General features: G+C 37.1%; 3 protein-coding genes across 5 annotated transcripts in view; all 3 read right to left on the bottom strand.

The window, feature by feature from the left end:
* The window catches only part of Gmppa (GDP-mannose pyrophosphorylase A), a 129,559-nt gene extending 110,683 nt beyond the window's left edge, over positions 1–18,876 (bottom strand). The window contains exon 1 of the mRNA XM_069499897.1: positions 18,865–18,876. The gene's annotated coding sequence lies outside the window, so the exon portion shown is untranslated. The remainder of the gene's footprint in view (positions 1–18,864) is intronic.
* On the bottom strand, positions 5,151–15,487 carry NiPp1 (nuclear inhibitor of protein phosphatase 1). Of its 3 annotated transcripts, none has more exons than XR_011236964.1 (10): positions 15,351–15,487; positions 14,640–14,854; positions 13,782–13,890; positions 12,735–12,837; positions 11,776–11,859; positions 11,122–11,332; positions 10,661–10,763; positions 9,978–10,069; positions 7,623–9,422; positions 5,151–7,577 (listed from the first exon to the last, which is right to left on the bottom strand). XR_011236964.1 is itself a non-coding variant. In XM_034969932.2 (9 exons), the coding sequence occupies exons 1-9, from the start codon at positions 15,377–15,379 to the stop codon at positions 9,337–9,339; spliced, it is 1,032 nt and encodes a 343-aa protein (XP_034825823.1). In that variant the 5' UTR covers positions 15,380–15,487; the 3' UTR covers positions 5,151–9,336. The 3 variants fall into 3 exon arrangements, 1 of the variants encoding a protein (XP_034825823.1); XR_011236965.1 differs by having other exon boundaries at positions 5,151–7,581; XM_034969932.2 differs by having other exon boundaries at positions 5,151–9,422.
* Positions 16,217–20,593, bottom strand: MrgBP (MRG/MORF4L binding protein). Its single transcript, XM_034969934.2, has 5 exons — positions 19,987–20,593; positions 19,215–19,295; positions 18,165–18,269; positions 17,701–17,817; positions 16,217–16,725 (listed from the first exon to the last, which is right to left on the bottom strand). Exons 1-5 carry the CDS (start codon positions 20,336–20,338, stop codon positions 16,616–16,618), a joined length of 765 nt encoding a protein of 254 aa, XP_034825825.1. The 5' UTR covers positions 20,339–20,593; the 3' UTR covers positions 16,217–16,615.
* Between the last annotated feature and the right edge of the window lie 3,424 nt (positions 20,594–24,017).

Raw genomic sequence — 24,017 nt, forward strand, 5'->3', positions numbered from 1 at the left:
AGTCTTACTAGAGGCACAGTTCCTTGAAAATTAATAACAACTGGACGACGCCCATGATCCATCTGCGTGGATTTGGGTTTTTAGCCGACTTCAAAAAATGAAGGAGGTTCTCTCAATCTCTCTCTCAATTCGAGTGTATGTATTTTTTTGCATGTTTGTTACGCGATTACTCCGCCAATTATGAACCGATTTTGATGATTCTTTTTTTGATTGGTAGGTGGTAGTCCCATTTCAAGTTGGTGAAGATTTGGTAAATATCTTCGGAAATGGAGAACGGAATGGAACTTCCTCATTGGAAGTAAATTGTTCGCGACCAGTGCAATAGCTTAGTAAACAGAAGGTTTATAACCAGGCATAGCATATTTTATAATATGATGAGGGCACTAAAAATTGTGAAATAAAAAAATTAAAACCAAGTTCAATAACCACAAACACTAAAAATTAATAAATTAATTTAATTTATTACCTATACCTATAGTTCTATAATAAATTTTTTTTGGAGTCGGTGCCAATGTGAAGTCACAGAACAATATGAAGAGTAAACGGTTCGTGCGGCTAAGAAGCACCGGCTCCAAAAAATATTACTATAGAACTACAATTAAATTTTATTTTTTGATTTTTAGTATTTGTGGTTATTGAAGTCGGTTTTATTATTTTTTGTTTTTTTTTAAATACCCGTAGGAACTCTTTGATTGCCCCTGATAAAAAGTAGCCTAATTCGTCAAAACGTTGAAACGGATGGTCTGTGAAAACGTATAGCAGACAGACACTCTTCCGCATAGTTATAACATTAAGTAGGTATGGATTAATTATGAAATATCTAGGAGCGCTGGACACGAATTGCACAAATAGCTTTACCTAAGTATAAACTTATTACTCGTATAAGATTCGAACTTAAGAACTTTTATCGTGGCTCGTTACGTGTGGTCATTGTTTTATTTATCAAAGAGATTCGAGCTTAATGTGCTCAATACACAACTTGGCTTTGTTTGAAGTTTAAGCGCCATAAATACCTAGTAATTTACTTATTTATCGACCTATCTCTTTTTGGCGATTTCCAGCGATTCCACACCCACATAAAAAGCGTAGGTGTGCAAGGGGCGCTTTAGCTCGAAATGTCTCGAGTTTGACCTGTGAGTTTGACTATGCATATACCTATCTTAGCCAGTGCGTGGAGCCACTGGCGACATTATAATAACGAAAATAATAATGATAGTGATTCGCCCTGAACTAAGACTTCGCGTCCTACAGAGTCGTCGCAGAAAAAATGCATTAATTTTATTTATATTATGTATTTGCTTCATCATCATCATCATCAACCAATAGACGTCCACTACTGGACATAGGTCTCTTGTCCTATGTCCAGTAGTTCCACACGCCACAGTCTTGCGCCGCCTGGATCCAGCGGCTCCCTGCGACTCGTCTGATGTCGTCCGTCCACCTAGTGAGGGGTCTTCCAACGCTGCGTCTTCCGGTGCCAGGTCGCCATTCCAGCACCTTGGGACCCCGACGTGAACGTCGGTTGTACGAACTATGTGCCCTGCCCATTGCCAATTCAGCTTCGCAACCCGTTGAGCTATGTCGGTTACTCTAGTTCTTCTACGGATCTTCTCATTATTGAGTTGATCACGTAGAGAAACTGCAAGCATAGCTCTCTCCATCTTTATTTTATTTTCTTATTGACTGATATTAGTAGTTAATAGTTATTGAAATTATAATTAAACAGACGGACAAAGTCCTAGGTACCTACAGATAAGTGCATAATGCTATTGCACCCGCTCGGTTAAATAGCTAAATGTGGCTAAGTCCTTTCATGAATGGATGAAGCCTCTTGTGGCTCTTTAGTGACATTTAGACATATATCAAGTGACGAGCAAGATGCTATAGTAGCTTCGACCTATTTTACTGTTTGCCGTGTCAGAGACTACCTACTAATTGTGTTATAGTTCGACTTGCCGTGTCGTACCGTGTCTTAGTAGGAACCTATTAGTGATGGTGTTCCCATTTTGTTGGAAACATATAAGCATAATATGTACGCGACAGGTCGAGGTGGCAATCGGGGAGGGAACGGCCCGAACACCCGCACAGCCGCCACCATACCCCGATTGTCACTCACTTCAACCTGTAGCGTACTATAACCATACCAACATTTCATTTGGAAGGAGTCAGTGAGGCGATTTCAACTATTAAACGTTGGAGAATTTGGTCAAAAGAACGTCATTTAAAAAAAATTATAAAATCTCATTATTCAGGAATTATCTCTAGTTTTTTATTAAACTTTCGCCTCCCTAGCCGCTCCAAAAAATAATTACACCCTGTAGTTATAGATTAGTTGTTACGAACTATTTCGTAATGTAGATTAAGGTTGATTAGAAATAAGTAACAAATTGTTATTATGTATGATAAAACTTTTATTAATACAAATAAAATCATAGTTATTCACAGCACATACTACGTATGCCCCAAGTGCCTCTGATAACAACGGTATACTAATCTGCCGGTTTGCGTGGTGGGGGTAGGCATATAAAGTAGTCAAAAATGAAAAAAAAAAAATAACTCGAGCGCGTCAGATTTTCGGAAGGGGTGTTGAGTAGGCCCCAAGGAAGCTCCCTTTAAAAAAACTGACGATTTCGGCGCGACGATAAATTACGATGAATTTTTGAAAATGCAAAAAAAAAAAGTTTTTTCGAAATACTCGAGCGCGTCAGATTTTCATAGGGGAGGTTTATCTCGGTATCCTGAAAGCATATTTTCTTAATCTGACAAAAATGTTGGCGGGTTCTCTTAATCTGACCGAAAAAGGTTTTTTGGTTTCTTTTTTTTCCTTTCTTTCTCCTTGATAATTGAAATTAAGGAAAAATACTGGTAGGACGGCATATTTCCGCGAAGCGCTCAGTCTGTATTACATGTTTATGGCAAATTCCTCTTTTTTGCTTCAATTCTTCACTTCGTTTTGCTTACGGTACGTCCAAAAAACAATTTGAGGATCAACAGGCTATTGAATAATATACATACATGAAACGACATAAAGACAGTCCATCAACATGCCTACATCAGTATGTTGATGGACTGTCAAGAAGATTCCATTCAAATATTTTACGAAAAAATAATCCATGCGATAACCTCGAGCCAGACATATGCACACATACCATCTAGTCAATTTAAAAATGAAATTATACAAGACCGCACCATAAATTTACTCAAAAGAAAGTATGAGCTACAAAAGACAAAGCCAAAAACAAGAGCTATGAAAAACGAGTTAAGTGCTTTATACAAACTTTCCAGCAAATATTTAAAAATAGATTACGAAGAGCATAGACACAAAATAATAGAAAAACACTTATTAAGGAATGGTAGCATGAAAAAAGCATACAAAGAACTAAAATCTCATAAAACTTGGATAACCAGCCTGAAAAACTCTACCAAGGTGGTTCAAAATCGCAAAGAAATTCTCAAATTAGCGACAGCTTTTTACAAAGACCTATATAGCGAAAGAAACACAAATGACGCCAAGAGCGAGAACAATGAAACCAACTATGTAGAGTCATGGAGCAACGAACACATTCCGTTTGACGAAATTGAAGTTTTGAATGCAATTAAACGGTTAAAAAATGACAAGAGTCCAGGATCAGATAACATATGTAACGAGTCAATAAAGACGGCTAGCCTTCTCTTGGCAGGCCCTCTAACTAAATTGTTCAACCTTATACTACAGACAGGCACTACTCCTAGCCAATGGACGGAATCTACAATCATACTATTATATAAAAAAGGAAATCCTGACAACATAGCCAACTACCGTCCAATAAGCTTACTACCATGCCTCTACAAGCTTTTTGCCTCTCTAATAGAGAAAAGAATTAAGGAATACATAGAGTTGAACCAGCCAATTGAACAAGCAGGCTTTAGATCAGGATTTTCAACAATTGATAATATACACACTGTGGAACTATTAATAGAAAAATTTTCAGAATATCGGAAAACTCTATATATAGCTTTTATTGATTATCAAAAAGCTTTCGACAGTTTGAAACATCAAGTCATATGGAAGTCGCTACAAGCACTAAATATAGACAAAAAATATATTACAATAATAAAATACCTCTATGAAAACAGTACCAGTAAGATCCGGCTAGAATCAACGGGCCCACCTATCCCCATCAACCGAGGAGTTAAACAGGGAGACCCGTTGTCTCCAAAAATCTTTATAGCCGTGCTAGAGACAGTCCTTAGTTCATTGAAGTGGGAAAAGTTGGGTATATATATTCAGGGTAAGTACCTCAACCACCTGAGATTCGCCGACGATATAGCAGTCTTCTCAGAAAGTAGCGCTCAAATGAAATATATGTTGGACTCCTTGAGCAAGGCGAGCAGAACGGCAGGACTGGAAATAAACTTCGACAAATCAAAACTAATGACAAACGGTACAGAAGTTCCCATAACGATAGAAAACACACGCATAGAGTATGTCCAGAAATATATTTATTTGGGAAAACAAATCTCTTTCGGCTATAATAATAATGAAGAAAAGTTAGAACGAAGAATTAAATTTGCTTGGAATAAATACTGGAGTCTAAAAGAAATATTAAAAAGTAAAATGCCAATGTATATCAAAAGTAAAATTATGAATACATGTGTATTGCCCACGCTAACGTATGGCTGCCAAACTTGGAAGTTTACAGACAAAATAAGAAGAATGATAACATCTTGTCAAAGAGCAATGGAACGAAGTATACTGAAAATAAAGAGGATTCATAAAATTCGCCATTGTGTCATCAGGAAACAGACCCAACTAACTGACGCACTTTCCTATACAATGAAATCGAAATGGAAATGGGCCGGCCATATTGCTAGATTCACGGACAATCGGTGGACAGCGAGAGTAACGAGCTGGCCAGGACCAAAAGGCACACGTAGTAGAGGAAGGCCGCATTATCGTTGGGACGACGACATCAAAAAAGTGGCGGGACAAAACTGGATGCTCAAAGCTAAAGACAGGGTAAAGTGGGTTTCTCTGGAGGAGGCCTTGACCTGAAAAGGGTTCTTCATAAAAATAAGCATAGCACTAAATTTAAATTATTATTTTATGTTAACGTTTAGTAATTTTAAGTTTTATTTAATTAATCCCATAATATTATTGTAAAGAGAAGAAATAAAAGGCTTTTTTATTTTTATTTTATTTATTTTATTATGAAACGACATGTTAATGATACTTTTGTATACAGATACGCGTAACTTTTTCCGAGTCCACGAAAATTGTCGAGAAGCTTTAGAAAAAAAAAAAAATTGAGATATAATAAAAGTCACATAATTTAATTATCGTTATTTCATATAAATTTTTTTAACACCCTCAGTTTTCGAGATATACTCAAAAAACCGGGAGTTTGAGTTTTTATGATGCTTCAAGTCAAAAAGTTTTAACTTTGGACAAAAATGTAAAGAGACCTTTTTTGTGTAAAATAAAATTACCTTTTTTGTTTATTTAAACTTTTTTTGGTAAAATGTATCGTTCGCGACTTATATGCCGCAACGCGTTTTTCGGAAGACGAAATGGCTCCTCCACACTTCCGGTCATGCGGAAACCGGCAGATTTTGTATTTTTAGTAAATTTTAGATTATATTCTTCAAAATAAAAAAATAAAAAAACGCGCTCGAGAATTCCGGATTAACGTTTTTTTTTACAAGTTCGCGACCCTATAACTCGGCGGCGTCAAGGACTTATCGTCAGATTAGTTAAATTTAGTCTTAAAACACTAAAATCAACCCCCAATATCTTAATCTGACGCGCTCGAGTATTTCAGACTATCGATTTTTTTTTACTTATCTGATCGTCTATCCTAGGCGCGCGTCACTACATATAGAGCTAAATACTTTACAAGGTTGTTCTATTAGGTCTAAGGTATCTCTCATATCTTAAACTGCCACGCTCGAGTATTGCCGAAAATTCCCCTATTCGCCTCCCTAACTAATAGTCCGCAACAGGTCGAGATGGCAATGAAGCGGGGTGACACCCCGCACTCCCGCGCTCGCCCCACCGTGCACCGGCTTGGCGCGGGGGCTGTGCGGAGCCTTCCTTCCCTGATTGCCATTTCAACCTGTCGCGTACTAAAGATGGAAAATGACGGCAAACTCAAAAATATAAGTCGTATACATACCCAAACTAACTAGGAATACACGTGTTTCATGCTTTTAATTAAAATATTTCCATTGTACCTAATAATCGAAATAAATCCTACTATACATATATTATAAATGTGAAAGTGTGGATGTTTGTTACTCAATCACGCAAAAACTACTGGACGGATTTGGCTGAAATTTGGAAAGGAGATAGATTATACCCTGGATTAACACATATGCTACTTTTTATCCCGGAAAATCAACCAGTTCCCGCGGGATTTTGAAAAACGCAAATCCACGCGGACGTAGTCGCGGGCATCAGCTAGTAAAAAATATGATTGAGTGATCTATCAACGCATAGCTAAAACTAGTGGACGGTTCGGGCCGTTTGGCATGCAGATGATGCAGATAGCTATTCTGACGTAGACATCCGCTAAGGCTTTCAGAACATTCAACCCCTAAGAAGCCTAGAAGGTAATATAGGGGTTTGTGTAGTCCATAATTTGTGTAGTGTAAGCTAGTTACGTAATATGATTGCTAAACCAAAATTCAATCCATTATTGGATAGAAAATACAGTTTTTGATAATATAATACAGAATAATTTCATGGACACCACGTGAATTCTATTTGGTATGCCACATCAATTTAATTAATTAATTAAATTAGATCTCACATTTATTTTAAACTGTTATATTGATAAACCACTCTAATAAATATAAATTTTGTTGAATTTTATTGAGTGAAAATATAATATTAAATATCTACACTAGGTGAGGTTATAAAAACGAAAACAATTATTAATCACATTTACCATAATTTCTTAAAACGTTAAAATAATCACTCTCAGCTTGCATTAGACAGACTTTTCAGCAAAAAGAAAATCAATGTACCCAATATGGTTACATATTATTATAGAAATTAGAATTTTTAAAACATACATACAGGTGAAACACATAATCTTCGCCGCAGTCGGTTATAAAAGAGCTACCCTCGAGTTTCTTGTTCTCAGTAGGAAGGGCATTCCGAAGTGGTAGATACACTTGACGATTCAAAAGAATTTTATAAAAAAATATTTGAATAAAAACTTTTCTTCTATTCTATATTTGTAGTGCAAATATACATTTTATTCTTACACTAGCTGACGCATCCCGGCTTGGCACGAATGGGCTCAAGACTAAGCGTCAGTGCATACCTGTAGAGTGGAAGCGCAGTGGCCTTTGCATAACAATTGAAAATCAGCTTTATTTACTGAAAATCTGTCTGCGTGTCTGTCTTTTCACGGCCCAACAATTTAACCGATTTTGATAAAATTTGTTACAGAGTTAGCTTACATCCCGGGGACGGACATGCTACTTTTTATTACGGAAAATCAAAGAGTGCCCACGGGACTCTTAAAGGCCCATCCTTTTAACAGATTTATGGTCTGTACCATCCTTTTTACCGATTTATGGGACGCAAGCTACCTCTGTACGTAGCTTGCGTCCCATAAATTGACGTCAGCAACTTTTTATGCCAGAAAATCAAAGAGTTCTCACGGGATTTTTGGAAAAAAACTAAATCCACGCGAAGTCGCGGGCATCATCTAGTACTTAATAAGCAGTTTTCTGCCTATAATTGGCAGTGTAAAAATGCTTGCGAGTAATCTAATAATATTCGTGCTACATATTCTACTGTGAGTATTAAATTACTCGCAAGTAATTAATTTTACTTACATATAAGTAACAAAGTATTTAATTGTAATTCTATCAACAATATTGTTCAGTCGATTATCCACTATAATACTTACTGCCTAACGTTTTCATTTCACCTCGTAGATAATTCAACTAAATTCATCACAAAATTCTGAATCATAATTTCCTCGTACTTAGAACGTACGAAAGTGATTTCAACAGACATAATAATATTATTATTGTGCATATCCAGTGGACCAAAATCCTAATTTGGATTTTCCAAATTATCGTCAATTTTTGTCTCGCCTAAGATAAAATTCTTTTGTAAAATACTCTTCAAAACTGAACATAATATCATAGTTTTTTGCCCAAGTTCTAATAGTTTGGTGCACACTAGCCCAACGCGCTCGGCCAATGCACTCGGCTAACGTGTACAGGGCCACCTGGCATACATTTGCTGCGTGTGACATCTGCCCTGTAGCCTGTAGGTCGATTTCGTAAAACCTGCATCAATCATTATTACAATTTCAATTGTAGTGATTAGCTGAATGTGTGCTATACTTATAGCTAGGGTTGCCAGGTCACCAAACCTAATAGCCGGACAGACCAGCCAGTTTGGCCGGACATTTGGGTAGAAAGGCCGGACAAAATCCTCAATAATGTAGGGTACATTATTGAGGATTTTGTGTCTTAGTATTAATAGGTACGACAAAAAAAATTATGTAAAATCAAGCTTTTTTTATTATTTTCATAAATCTTGTTGTCAGGCGGCACTGCCGCCTGCGGGAGTGACCGACAGTCGACTCGCCTGCGCTCGCCAACGCTCGTTTGCGAAATGTAAAAAGCCTAACAAAAGCCGGACGAGCCGGACACCGTTTATTTTGGCCAGACACGCAATCAAAAAGCCTACCTATGTCCGGCTTTATCCGGACGCCTGGCAACCCTAATTGTAGCCATAGCCCATAGTGAGCGAGCGTTAACCAATCAGAGGTGATTGCGATCGCGACCTTGTAGCTGTCATTCTACAGCAATCAAGTAGTAGAGCTAGAAGGCTTGCCCACTTTTGCAGGTTTTCTTACAACCAAAGATATTATTATTACAACTGACAGGCAAAGCTCAGTACAACATAATTTTAAAATGTGAAGACAAATTCATACGCTCGAGTGCGTGACACGCATGTGCGTATCGGCACAGATAATTAAGATCATCATCGTGATCAACCTATCGCCGGCTAAATACTGAGCACGGGTCTCCTCTCAGATTTACGCACCTTTAGACAAAACGACACCTACGAGCCTGCTTCAATATATGGAATCCCGTTACCAGTCTGTAGAAATAGAATTCGTTGTTACAAACATCCAAGTATATTGACGCAACTCGGGAGCACGTTTACACGTTGGCCGATTACTTCGGGCCAATGTGTGTTGGTGCTCAGACGCATTCGAAATTAGTCATAATACACCAGGTATACCGTAGTTGTAGATAATAAGCTTTTCACTTGTATTGAGCTTTTAAATCAATATAGTTATTGTGCAAGTACTGTTACACTTAGACACCGGGTTTTCTTCCCGGCCATGCCTCTTTGGCGTATTTTTTCTTCTTCGGCTCGCTCGATGGACCGGATTCTTCTGCGGCTGTGAAACAAATAATTAATCAATTAGGAATTGCGGCTAATTCTGTTGTACACAATCTCTGAACCATCCCTTCTTAACCTGCGGGTCACAATTACTCATGGAAATAACTTGAAAAATGACGGACTTTCATACAATCTTGCAACCCCTTATTTAACCCACTTCGAAAAATCCTTTTTAGTGAATACCTACTCTATACAAAGAACACACGCTCTTAATTGTATGTCTCTAGAATAAGACCAGCGGTTTAGGCTGTGCGTTGATATACATATAAGTCAGTCAGTCAGGAGTTTGAATTTCAAATATAAAGATTTAGGGTGATGCATGTGATCTTACATTCCTCAGGCCTGCCAGGGAGAGCCTTGAGATTAAACATATAAATAAACGATTATTATAATTTTATATTAAAGGGTTTGTCAGGCTTTTTACTTTACTTTTTAATTTTTGATCTTTAGATTGTGCAAGCTGAAGATTTCCCTCCTAACCAACAGAACACAGTCAAGTTCATTTAAAAAGATAACTCTAGGTAACACACACTAGAAGAAACAAAATACATACCAGTATGAGGTAAGGGAGGATGAATATTGAGATGTGGTTCCGGCCCCTCCAACTCCACGTCAGGTGCTGGATTCGGTAATGAAAGACCCAGTCTGAAAGATATTAATAAAATAAATGTTTATAAAACAAACAAGTGATTCGCTATAATATAGTTAGAAACAATGTCCACGGTTCATACTAGATATCGCTAAACACAAATCCATATTCCATATCACTAGTAGTCTAGTACCCATCCATAATCCATACTAGAATATTATTATACTAGAATATTATAAATGCAAAAGTGTGTCTGTCTGTCTGCTAGCTTTTCACGGCTCGGCACGGAGTTATGTATTTTAAATTATTTAGAAACTACAGTACGCGGCAGAAAATTTAGAATGACATTTCGGCTTTATAGAGCGTTGTCTCTGTCACTTATACTTATGTGACGTTTTGTCGGTCTCAACGACAGAGAAAATGCTCTACAAAACCGCTACCTCTTTCTAAAGGTCGATGTACATTACATTCTGCCGCATCCTGTAAATTATATTTGCGATGTCACTTCATCATCACCATTGTGATAGAAGTCCACAGCTGGACATAAGTCTCTTGGAGGGACTTCCACACGCCACGGTTTGCGCCGCCTGAATCCAGTCCGTCCACCTAGTGGGGGGACGACCTCCCACGGACCTCATTTCACTTACCGCGCTCCAATCAGACTTAAATGTGAGCTAGGCGCCGGCAGGTCCGAGTATAGAGTGTTGCTTCTCGATATTTCCTGCAGTCGCAACGAATGGTGGTGTTGACCTGAGGCAAAATCCATACTTGTTATAAATGCAAAAAAACAGACCTTAAAAAGTGTCTTTTTTTATACAACATATAATTTTTTAGGGTTCATGTATGTATGTGAGTTTCATTATTCCCCCCCTAATGTCTGGACAGATTTGGATGTATGCACATATCGTTAGAATCCTTTTCATCAAAACAAAAAGTTAGAGAGGCTATAATCTTTTTTAAATTCTTATTCGTCCGTCTCTCCAACTAAGCGTAAGGGCTTGTGCTATGAGTAGGTACGACAATAGTGCAACGGGTGGGTCTTGAACTGCCAACCCTTCGGATTTCATCCCACTCGGCACTCACTCACTTTTACTAAGATTATACTCACTTTCATCAGCACTCTGCAATTTGAGTTTCCTCGTGGACGCGTTAGCATTGGGCACTATAGTGGACCGCACGAGGTTTCTAAATCGGCCCACTGTGGGGTCAATGTCCTCCGGGTTGATGATATCGACCTCTTCATTGAATGACACATTGCGTTTCTGCTTCTTGGCCACCCCGCCGGTCATCGACGCTGATCTCTTAGTACCAGACGGGGGCTAGAAAACAGAATTAAATATACAAAGACCTCTATGTAGTACGACGCACAAAATGGGTCATTCCGAACAATATTTTTTTGTGGGCTGCAAAACTACTACTGTTAAAAAATCAATATGGTACTAGAGTACCATATTGATTTTAACAGTTTTATAGAACAGAATTTTTATTTGAAACTAGCTTAGATTTAGTTTAATAAAATCCTGTGGGAACTCTTTGATTTTCCGGGATAAAAAGTAGCCTATGTTACTCTCCAGGTCTTAAACTATACCCATGCAAAAAATCAGGTCAATCCGTTGCTTTGAGGACAAACCAACAAACAAACACACTTTCGCATTTATAATAGGAGTAGTGATAGGCGATAGCCCATCTATACATACTAATTTAGTTCAATGTAAAAATAGAATTTGAATTTTGAGCTAGACTGCAACAGAAATAAGCATACCTTCATAACATCCGTTCCATCATCAGTTGATATGCCTAACATTGAAATTCTTCTGTTGTGTGCTGTATTGAATTCCGTAAGATTCTGTAATAAATAGCACATTATTTGCTTATTAAGTAGTATGTATAACAGTCGTACTCAGAGTCGCTTAATTGTTACTTAAGTTTAGTTAAAACGAGACAGAGCTATGTCTCTCACATAAATCTCACATAAATCTGTCTCGTTAACTCAATCTTAAGTAACGATAAGCGACTCTGAGTACCGCGGTAAGTCTCTTAATTTCTTAACCAAATTCAAATATCTGAATATAACTTTAGACCAGAAAAAGAAACTAACCTAGAACTCACAAATGTAGATAGTGTACTCAAAAAGGCTGAGTAGGTCTTAAAAGCCCAAGTATGTCTTAGGAATCTGTGGTTGTTTGGCCGAAGCAAGATAAGAATTAAAAATAACGTACCATTACAAAGTACCATTAGCTCAGCTAGATGGTACTTTTGGTTTAAGTGGACTTTTGGTTGATGCTCTCGGTAAACCTTATCATAAGAGAGAGAGATATAAGAGTTTACGCGATAAAACAGAGATGTTTACTAAAATTCGGACTGCAACACTGTACGAACTGAAATGTACTTTACTGCATTGTAACCTATGATAATAATCATAGGTACCTCATACGCCTTTTCAAAACATAAAAATGGCGGCGCTCACAATAGTTCGGAAACGGTCGACGCGATACAAAAATCTGAGAAACGCATGCTATCTCGCTCATAATTCGCGCTTACAAAACATGGCGCGTAGGCAACAACCAATAGCGGACGGACGCGCGCTGTGATTGGTTGAGATGTTTTCATGTCATTCAAAAATAAGATTTCTGCGCAAGTACATCGGCGTATAAGTTTATAAAAGTGGTAGTACTGTAACATGAAGAGAAACAAAAATCTGCAGTTCTTTTGGTTACTTACATCTAATTCAGTCTGTGTTTCGGGCAACCCAAGTAAAGCACCTTCTGTTTCAGTGTTGGGTAACTCTTCCATAATACCCCGAGCATTGCCTGTTGGTCTCTCTCTGGTCAAAACAAAGTTTTATGATCAACTTGTTGATGCTTCGTCCGCGTACATTTAAGAACATACATATTTTTTTTATTCAAAACTTTTTTCAGATATCACCACAAAATTAAAAAAAAATCTAAATCCACACTGACAAAGTCTCAGTCAAATCCTAGATAGGTACACTAAGAAACTGAACTAGGAGCAGTATGAGACTACGCAGAAAAAGAGCCTTGACCACAGTTGGCATGTTTAAAAACCGGCCAAGTGCGTGGTGGGCCACGCGCAGTGTACGGTTCCGTAGTTACAATCCTCGAAAAAACAGATTATATAACTCCTTAACCTGTGAACCCTACTTAGCCATGATAGTTTTCCTTTAAAATTGATTATATATACTACTGCTGTGAATTTTTTTACATTCCTATATACTACCACTTGGCTGATAGAGGGGGCGGGCGACACTTGACTCTAATAAAAATTAGCACATTAAAACATCATATTTTACCCACAGTATTTTTAAAAGACCTATTCAACGATACCCCACACTATGGGGTAGACGAGAAAAAAAAAATTAACCCCACTTTATATGTAGGGCAGCTACCCTAAAAAAAAAAATTTATCAAAATTTTATTTCACCACTTTGTCGGCGTGATTAATATTTATACCCATGCCAAATTACAGATTTCTAGCACTAATAGTCTCTGAGATTAAACGAGACGGACGGACGGACGGACAGACAGACGGACATGGCGAAACTATAAGGGTTCCTTGTTTACTACGGAACCCTAAAAATGTGTTTTAAAATCTACCTATAATTTATAATTAAAAAAAATTTAAAAAGTTAAATGGAATGTTTTATGGTTTTAAAAAAAATATTTTTTCCCCAATATGATATATGGAACTCTGAAACAACTTAAGCAGACTGAATTGATTAAAATAGAATTAGAATTAAATATTACCTACCTGATGATATAGTTCCTTGTTGAAGCTCCAAAATGAAAATTGGAATCAATTGGCAACTGTGTTGGCTTATGGGCCTCCAGTCTCATGTTGCCAATATATGTACCATGAGCTGAAAAGTTATTGAATGCTACTACAACAAGAACATTAAAATAATTAAAATTCCTCTAGTGCTGAAAATCTTCACGGGCAGCTAGAGTAATTAGTGAACAGATAACTTTAATTTAATATTTTCATTTTTCGGTAGATGGAGTACCCCCTAACAGCTCCTAATTTTTTTCATAGTTTTAAGTTTTCAATTCCATCTGCACTGCCAGATTTTTTAAAATAAATAAGATTAATAATATGAATAAGATTATGTGTAATAATTGGAGGTTAATATAATTTATTACCACAGGTTAAGGATAAAAATAACTGGAACCAGCTTAACAACTTACAGTATTGAAATAGTTACAGTCAAAATAATATGTTATAACAACATTGGGGGAACCACAAGTATAAGGTCACAAAAGCCATTACAGTATGCGGCAGAAAGAAATGTACATCAGCCTTTAGAATGACATTTCAGCTTTGTAGAGCATTGTCTCTGTCACTCATACCTATATATTACCTTTCATCTGTCTTGACGACAGAGACTATGCTCTACAAATCTCCTATCTCCTTCTTAAGGTTGATGTACATTACTTTCTGTCGCATACTGTAGTTGTAATAACCAGTGTTAAGTCTTTATGTTATAAATAGGTAGGACTTACATTTTGGTCATTATAACAGATATTTACTTATAGTTATAAATAAATTTAACTGTAAATTGGGACCTATCAGAATGCAATAGTACATTATATCAAGACAGATCATACTCACTGCTTCCCAAATCAACCAAGAAAGCCCTGTACAAGTTTTTATGGTACACAAATGCAGCATGCACTCTGGAACAACTCGCATGATCTATACAGAAGTCATTCATCTGTGGGTTGCGACCAAACAGGTAACATTTCTTCTCATCTATCATCAGTTTCTGTATCAATTTGTCACCTTTTAACACATCTAAGTGAAGCCCAGTTGGTGGTTTTCCAGCCCTTTTGAATAAAAAAACAATCTTATATTCTATATTAACATTACAAGAACTAGATGATGACCGCGACTTAATCCGCGTGATTTGATTTTAAAAATCTCAAAAGAACTCTCAAGACAATTTTTCTGGCATAAAAAGTAGCCCTAGTTTATCTTAGTAATAGTCGTGCAGTTTCAGGACCAAAGACTCACTGAAAACTGCATATTAGGCATAGTACAAGGCTTATCGTAAATTGTGTTTGTGAAAAGAGCAACCGGCGAGTTTCATTCTTGTTCTTACTTCTTCTCGGTATGAAGTGTATTCTGAACCAGTGGTCACTTACAGATTTAAAAGCACTTTTAAAAAGTTTATATGAATAAAAAAAATCTATTATATTTACGTAGTTCAAATAAAAGGTTTTTATTAGATTTATTATTATTAAAACAGAAAGCGTCAATTGGGATGGCGGCATGGTAAACTTCAGAGTACCTATTACGTGTGATTAAGTATATAAAACATACCAGTTCGGCACCTCGTAATGATTGGCCATCTTTGTAATTAATAATCGGAGTATTACTTTGCGATAAAGTTGTAATAGAACGTCTTAATCCATTAAAATATGCACAAGGGTGGGCACGGTGGGCACCTACAAAAAATCATTTTACACCATAGACTTAGACTTATAAATCTAAATGTCAAAACGACCACAGACTTTTACTTTTTTTTAACTGGCTTCACGGCTTTGAATTCTAGGCCCCATGCCATGAACTCAATACTAAAGAGTAAATATTTATATCAAAGAGTAATAATAATATACCTAGTTATATTTAACGATCCCACACCACACGCATAGATTAATATGTACCACACGTAACGATCTCACATAGCAACCATAGATTAATATGTAAATAATATACTAATCACAATACTAATAAAGCCATCGCGTTCACGCGGCAAGACAATAGAAACGCTGACGAGTGACGAGGTATTCAAGGTAGCGCGGCCACCAAAGGCGCTGCCGAACAATGGGAAAGGCAATTACTATAAGTCATTGGGGAAAGGTGTAAAATAACTCTTCAGTCCCCAACTCGACTCGAGAGCATTAGTTATCTTTTAGTTCTATTTTAATCGCTATTCTTAATTTTATTTTCTTTATTAAAGTATAAATTTAAATCTTTCGTTTTCAGAAAAAAAATATTAAACTCCCAAACTTCACTACCTACAGGGAATTTCATGCAGCTCAACAGCTCAATGATATGGCCATATCTGTGTATGGCCACTACATAGTTACGTAGGTAGGTATATTTCAAAATGAAGTTTTTGAAATAAATTGGAGAATTAGCTTTCCGCTTCCTTCCGCTACTCAGAAATTAAAAAATGCATTAACTACATAGATTTTTACTTTTATTACTTTTTTATATTACATAATATTATATGCCTAATAAGTACAATAAATCCGCTAAAGAATAATTTATCAGAGCTTGAGACTTGTTGAGTACTACAAACTACAAAATATGGTAAAGTTTCTGTATCACATGAAGATGTTAGTAACAGTGTGCACATATTGAGAGTTTTAAACATAATTCGTTTGATATATCTACACAGAGAATCACATTTTTACTTTAACTTCCACTTAACTTCAGAAACAGTCTGTAAAATACAATGTTCAGAAGGAAAACACGTTGACAGCGTTCCTTCTAGGACGAGCGCTGCTACGGTCACCCCATCCCCACCACGGGCGCTGTGTGTGTCAGAAAAAGTGGTGGTAGGAGTGTGTGTGCGAATGTCACATGCGGCGGCGCTTCGCTGGGGTGGTCGCAGGTGGCGTCGACGTGTTCGCTCTTCGACGCCCGCGTCGCGAGCTGCTGTCGTCATCAATTAGTGGGGAATCCCAGGCTGAAATACAAATAACGTCAATTTGAAGTAGGCCCCACCTTGAAACATAACTAAGGATGCTCGGCTCTTTCTAGGATTCCATGAAAACCATTTACCTATGGTGTAGGCCGTAGGGTGTGCAAAGTAAGGGTGGCCAAGCGCCGCTCGCCGCGCCTCCAAAGAGCATGCGTCACTCACTGCGCTCTCTTTTTATTAAATGAAATATTTTTGAACTAAGGACAAAGTTTTGCATTTTTATTCTTGTAAAGTGCCCCATAAACGGTCAAACACAAGGTCAAACATGTTTGTCAAATACGCCGTCAATCAAATTTGCCAAACACGTAGTTTGTTTGACAAACGCATCAAACACGACCGCCGACGTTCAAATAATTTAACAAACACGTAATATTTGACAGACATGTTTGACCGTTTACAGGGCAATTAAGCCCTTCTGTCCTCAAAAATTGTATTCACTCTCCTCGAGAGGGGCATACCACAAGCGAAGTAAATGTCCTATTGCTTTTCAAATCATTTACAATTGCACCATTTACACTTGAATTTTCGATTACTGGTGCTTTCGTGATTCCTTTCGTCACCAATGGTAGTCAGGAAGAGATCGCTTTAGCGAAAAGACCACCTTTGCACGCTGCAGCTATTAGATTAAGTCCCTTGTATGTTTGTCGATGTGCATATTTTGTGTGCAATAAAGTATAAATAAATAAAATAAAATATTATAACTGAACGTTACTGTACATTTTGATCGTGCGCCTACTGGAGGGCGCTGAGGTATTTTGATTAACAACCGGGCACTACATTGACTAGAGCTGACCCTGGTCCAAAGGAAAACTAATGTACAACCAGATTTACAAATGTATTATCATTATCATCTTGTGTGTAGTTTAATGCAGAAAGTTTTATTACTATTGCTTATAGGTAAAGGTATGATTTTACATACTCTTACAAATTAAATACATTGAAATATAAATAATACTTTACCTGCAACTGAGCTAACTTTTGATTTAGCGTGCTTGTCCCTTTGTGATATAGACTTTCTGCCACTTGAATTGTCTCTGGGTCCTGAGGCGTTGGAGTCTCTTGAATCTCTTCTCCGATCTAAGATATGCAAAACAGATATAAAATAGAAATCATACAAACACAGCTAGCAACTAGTCTTATAACTAACGGGTATTGGTTTTATAAAACTGCCATACCCCATCCAAGTTAGTCCGCGTCTATCTTCGACTGCATCATTACTTACCACCAGATGAGATCGCTGTCAAGTAACTTTGTTATGTTTTTTTGTGAATTGATCGGTCCCCCGGTCGGATTTGGTTAAGCATAACCTGCTTTCTATTTTGTGTACAGGATAAGTAAGACACTTTTTGTCCTGGAAAATCAAGTAGATTCCAAAGAAAAAAAGCACCTAGTGACAAATAAGTTTTACATATTTACTAACTCACCATATTCTTTCTCAGATTTAATGCTGGGTGTGTCTGTTGAAGCGTGTGAGCTTCCACTTTCTTTTCTGGTCTTTGTAGCAAGGGCACCTATACTGTCTTTGCGACCTATTTGTTTAACATAAAGGGGTTATTAAATATTAAGATTGTAATCCATACTAATATTATAAATGTGAAAGTGTGTCTGTCTGTCTGTCGGTCTGCTAGCTTTTCACGGCTCAACCGTTCAACCGATTTTGACGAAATTTGGTACATAGGTAGCTGGCAACCCGGGGAAGGACATAGGCTTTAGGATGCCTACGTCATAGTATCTATCTGCCTGCCAAATTTCAGCCCGATCCATCCAGTATGTGTGTTGATAGATCAGTCAGTCAGTCACCTTTTCCTTTTATATTTTAGGATTTTATAATCAACGTAATTGAATTGAACCAAAGCAATAATTATTGTATTCATCAACAGCCAATATATTCCATCTACAGTTTTTTTTTTATTTAATGGTTTACTAGCGATTTTAACATAAAACTTACTAACTATAATAAATACATAGGTTTTTCTATCATGCACAACTATGTTAAATCATTTAAAAGTAAACACTGCATGCAAATTCCATACAGATATTATCAGAGTTACAAAGGGGATAACAATTTAAGTAAAGATTCCATACAGTTTGTCTGTAGGTATGGTTAAAAAGTAAACAGTAGGTAAACGTTCTATTGTAAAATGAATAAACATGTTAAAAAAACTAAATTAACTACTATAATATAATGTTACAATTTTTTTTAACGTTTATACTTAATTACTATTTTCTTACATCATATCTTCTTACTACTGTTGGTTATAGACCACTTTTAAGTAGCACCAACGTTGCCGACCTTTCATACCCAATCCATACCAGCCACTTTCCAGATGTCATCGCTCCACCTAGCCACGGGGTGCCCTATTCTGTTTGCCAAGACAAAGTCTCCACTTGAGAACCTTACAGCTCTAGCGGTTGTCGATTCTCTGACAAACATGACCAGTCCACTGCCACTCAAACTACAAATGGAGAAATACCTTTCAGAGAGTTGTCCTTTGAAGTTGTACCTCTTGAATTGCTTCTGGAACTAGATGTTTTTGGTGATGGGCTTCTACCATCTAAAACGGGTTTATTATGACTTTTTAGGATTTATTATAACCAGGAGGGCGATTGTCTAAAACCTGCATCAATCATTATTACAATCTCAACTGTTCCGATTGGCTGAATTTGTGCGATTCTTGTTGCAACAATGCATTGTAGCCAATAGTGAGCGAGCGTTAACCAATCAGAGATGATTGCGATCGTGACATTGTAGCTGATCTGTAGGAAAGCGGCATAATAGTATGCTGCCTTTCCTACAGGTCAGGTTTCTAAATAACAAGAATAACTAATCTTAGCTAAGGTTCAGGGAGCCTTAGCTCTTAAGGCGTAAAATTGGCCAAGTGCAATCAGACTCGCACATGAAGGGACTTCCGTACCATCGTACAAGAAATAAAACTTTTTAATTTTTCCATTATCATGGAGGCTCTTTTGAAATTTTTATTATTTGTTGTTATAGCAGCAATAGAAATACACATTCTGTGAATATTTCAACTCTACATATTACAGTTCACGAAATACAGCCCACTGACAGACGGGCGGACGGACGGACAGACGGCAGAGGCTTAGGAAAAAGGTTCCGTTGGCACTCTTCAGGTACAGAACCTTAAAAACAAATAAGTAAAATTTTTTTCATTCATGCTCTTGGGGACAAACAAATCTTTATGAGACCATGATCATACAGCCTATACAAATGTGTAAAATACTAACCTTCACTATCGTCTCCCAGGATAATATCTTTGTATTTCTGTTTCATCAGCGCACCAAAGTCGCTTTCCGGCAAACTAAAGGCGGTCTCGTGATTCGGGAATGGTATTGGCTCAGTATCATCTAGCATAGTCATATCATACAAGGTGTCCAGATGTCTCCATATATCGTGTGTTGATATCTCCTTGGTTATAGAATTGGACAGCTTCTCCCAAATGCAAGCCATTTGAAAGTGTTTGTTTATACCGACCGGCTTGTGGTTCGCCATCGCGTAAAATAATTGGATCTCCATGTCGACGTCCCATTCTACCGTGTCCGCAACTTTCACATCTGGTTCTTCTTCACTAGACACCATGTTACTCACCCACCAGAAAACTTGACTCTTTGAGTTTTGTTTTGAAGAATTGTCTAAGTTACTCTAAGAATGAATTGTTTTTGAAGAATTGTTTGTCTTTTCGATGTAGGTATGAATCATAGATGTATGAATTTTCCGTATGTAAAAAGTACTCTGTGATTTAAATTTTAATTTGGCTTAAATTCTATGCACCGACCAGAAAAAAAAGTATCCCTGTATATTATAATACTCTTTGTACTAAACTCAAAGCAACTCAAAGTCAGAATAATCTATGGTCAGAAGCAGTCAGAAGAAAAATCACAGATAAATAGGTACCCACAGAAAATACCGAATCACAGATCACTATATAGGTACTAGTCACAGAGATTGAATGTTGTACTGACTAATACCACAGAGTACATTGAATACCGACGTCAGTACCGAAGTGGGTGGGGCTTTATCTCGGTAGGTACATGATACGCAGTGCCTCTGCGGTCATCCGAAACAGACCATCACAGACTACAGTGTATATAGTGCGCACATGACTGGGTGCCCTGCGTGCCCGACAGCCTGCACGAACGAGGAGCTGTACAACGCTGCCGACCGAGCAATCGCGGTTGCGGCTTTTTGGGCTGCCCGTGTTTGAGGTGACCGTCGACTCGAAAAGAAGAAGTACCGAAGTGGTAGGTACCGAAGTACAAGCGAATTTTCAATAATCCTACTCTATGCCTCAAAGGGATTCTGGCTGGGGCAGGCATCACCCTATTTCTCCCTATTTAGTATCCCTATTAATCTGTGACCCTATTGTCAAATATGTGACTGGATGTGAGTGGCTGGATGAGGAAGGCTGAGGACCGGGTGTGGTGGCGCTCTTTAGGGAAGGCCTATGTCCAACAGTGGATGTCCACAGGCTGATGATGATGATGATTGTCAAATATGCAGCATTGCCAATCTGTGGGGAATTCCCTAAACTGCGGGGATTTTCAGTCCCATTGGGTAATTTGTGGGGAGAGCGTTTATGTGGGGAAAATGCGGGGAATTTAGACATTTATACTAGAACTAAACTTAGAAGTAATAATAGTAGTTTAACTTTTATCCTGGGAAGCGTTGTAAATTGCATGAACGGCCACACCGCTCCTGGCAAGCCCTTGGGCAGGCACGCGGCCGCGTCTGTCCAACACAGATAGCCTTCTATCTTTCAAGTACTCATTTGGTCCTACTCTAACTTCATGTTTCGATTATGGGAAAGACTGATATGCAAACCAAACAGGTCTTTTACTGAATAAATTTCGTAGACAATGAATTCGATCATCGAAATTATTAGTTTCGAGTTTTGTGTCCCAGATCGGATATCTTGTCGGAAGTGTGTCGGAATATGTGTTTTTTTTACATGTTTTATGGTAAATGGATGTAAATGTAGCTTATACCACTTGCGCTAATAATGTAGCTTTCTATGGGTGAAAGAATTTTTAAAATCAGTTGAGTAAATTTGAGTTTATCCTACTTTTTCTTATATTTGTTAATTTTCGATGGAAGCTTGATTTCTTCCGACATTTTGTTCAAATATCGTCATATTTCAACAAATTAACACAAACCAATATTTAACTATAGTACCTACCTATAAACCTTCCTCTTGAATCACTCTATTTTTTGTTGAAAACCACATTAAAAATCCGTTGCGTAGTTTAAAAGATCTACGCGTTCAAACCTACACACAGACAGCGGGAAGCGACTTTATTTTATACATACTGTTATGTAGAGATAATGCTATATAAGGTTGTATAGACTAGCTTAAGTTTTTAAATCATTAAATACTTAAGTATAAGTAATAAATATATTTGATTTATATGAACAGTAATTTTATTTCTTTGCTGAAAAGTTGTGGGGATTATGTGGGGCATGTCGATATGTACTATAAGCGGATCTTACCCAAATTTACCAAGCAAAATTAATGCCTCCCAGCTATCAGAATTGTCTCAAGTTACAGTTCGAAATAAGCGCAAATTTATTGCAGAAAATGAAGAATTAAAGGCTGAATTTTCGGATGTAAAACATGAGTTCATTGAACTGAGTAAACAAATGACAGCACTACACCTTCAAATGTCAGAAATGATGACGTACCTCACATCTAACAACACCATGTAAATAGACAATTTCTCTAAAATAAGTGAAGATGTTTCTGTCATAAAAAATCAAGTCAATGATATAAAATCTACGACTGAATTCTTGATTGAAGAACAAAGCAAACTGAAATTAGAAATTATGAATATTAAAAGTTCGAATAATACTACACAGAAGAAGATTGAGTTATTAGAATCTAGAATACAAAACATAGACTTGAAGATGATTAGTGTGGACGCAAGCCCGAAAGTGAAAGCACAAGAAGAAATTATTACAGAACTAAACGAGCGAAACTTGAGATCACGAAATATATTAGTGTCAGGCATAGCTGAATCAACCTGTACTGACCCGAAAGAGAGACAAATTCATGATAGAAACGCTTCCTGGAATATTTTAAAAACTATATACACAGATTGCCCTCAGCCTGAAAAAGTTTATCGGATAGGAAAATACAATCCAGATAAAAACCGTTTAATCAAAGTATGTTTTGAGCTCCCAAAAACAGCCCTGTATATACTTCGGAACAAATCAAGCGTGAAGAATGACGTGAACAAAATTTACCCCGATCAAACATCTCAGCAGCAATCATATATGAAACATCTTAAAGAAGAGCTTGAGGCTCGAACAAGAAATGGCGAAACAAATCTCATAATAAAATATGTGAGAGGTGTGCCTAAAATAATTTCTGCGCCGCCAAAAACTACAACCAATAATTAGTACTAAAGACTACGAGCGAAAAGTGGGATTCCAGCACTTCTACGGGATGAAAAATGTTTTGTTTGAAGGCGTACAATTATACAATAAGCTCCCCAGTGACATAAAACACACAGTCTTTTTAAACTTATAAAAAACTCATAAATTACATTAACAAAAATAACTTTAACATAAAAAAATCCATATTCTGCTACATTTATATTTATATATAAATATAATTAATATCTACTTGTATACTAAACTCACATACACGACTATAAAAATAAAAATAAAATACATATTATACATGTAAATATACTTAAATATACATACTTGTGTACATTTACATATTATAAGCCCTTTACTATAAATAATACATACACATAGGTACAGAAAATACTACTATGCCAGCGGTATCTAGTCTCTAATAATCCATGTTATGTCCGTGCCATTCGCGCACTCGATCGACTCGCTTACTTTGTAATAATTTTATTTCTACCCACTTTGTTTTGTATAAAGTCGCAGTTGAAGTGTGGATAAGATACCTACTGTTAATTTGTTAAATTTCTCATGTAAGTGAATTTAATTCTTAGTGAGAATAAAGTTCTTTAACCGTACTACCCTCAAACACCATCATACTTAAAAGAACGATTTTCCTATCTTGGTGAGAACAATCAGTTCTCCCTCCGCTCCAGCACCGACAATAAGCTTATGACTCCACACAGCTGCACGGTATACTATGGTAACTCTTTCACCACTAACAGTGTCAAACTCTGGAATTATTCTCTCCCAGCAGAAATACGTCTGGCGAAATCCTTAAACACCTTCAAAAATCGTTTGAAGAACTATTATTTATCTATGTAAACAGAACTATGTAGTATATTAT

Source organism: Maniola hyperantus, chromosome 7 (assembly GCF_902806685.2).
Source record: "Maniola hyperantus chromosome 7, iAphHyp1.2, whole genome shotgun sequence".
Classification (NCBI taxonomy): domain Eukaryota; kingdom Metazoa; phylum Arthropoda; class Insecta; order Lepidoptera; family Nymphalidae; genus Maniola; species Maniola hyperantus.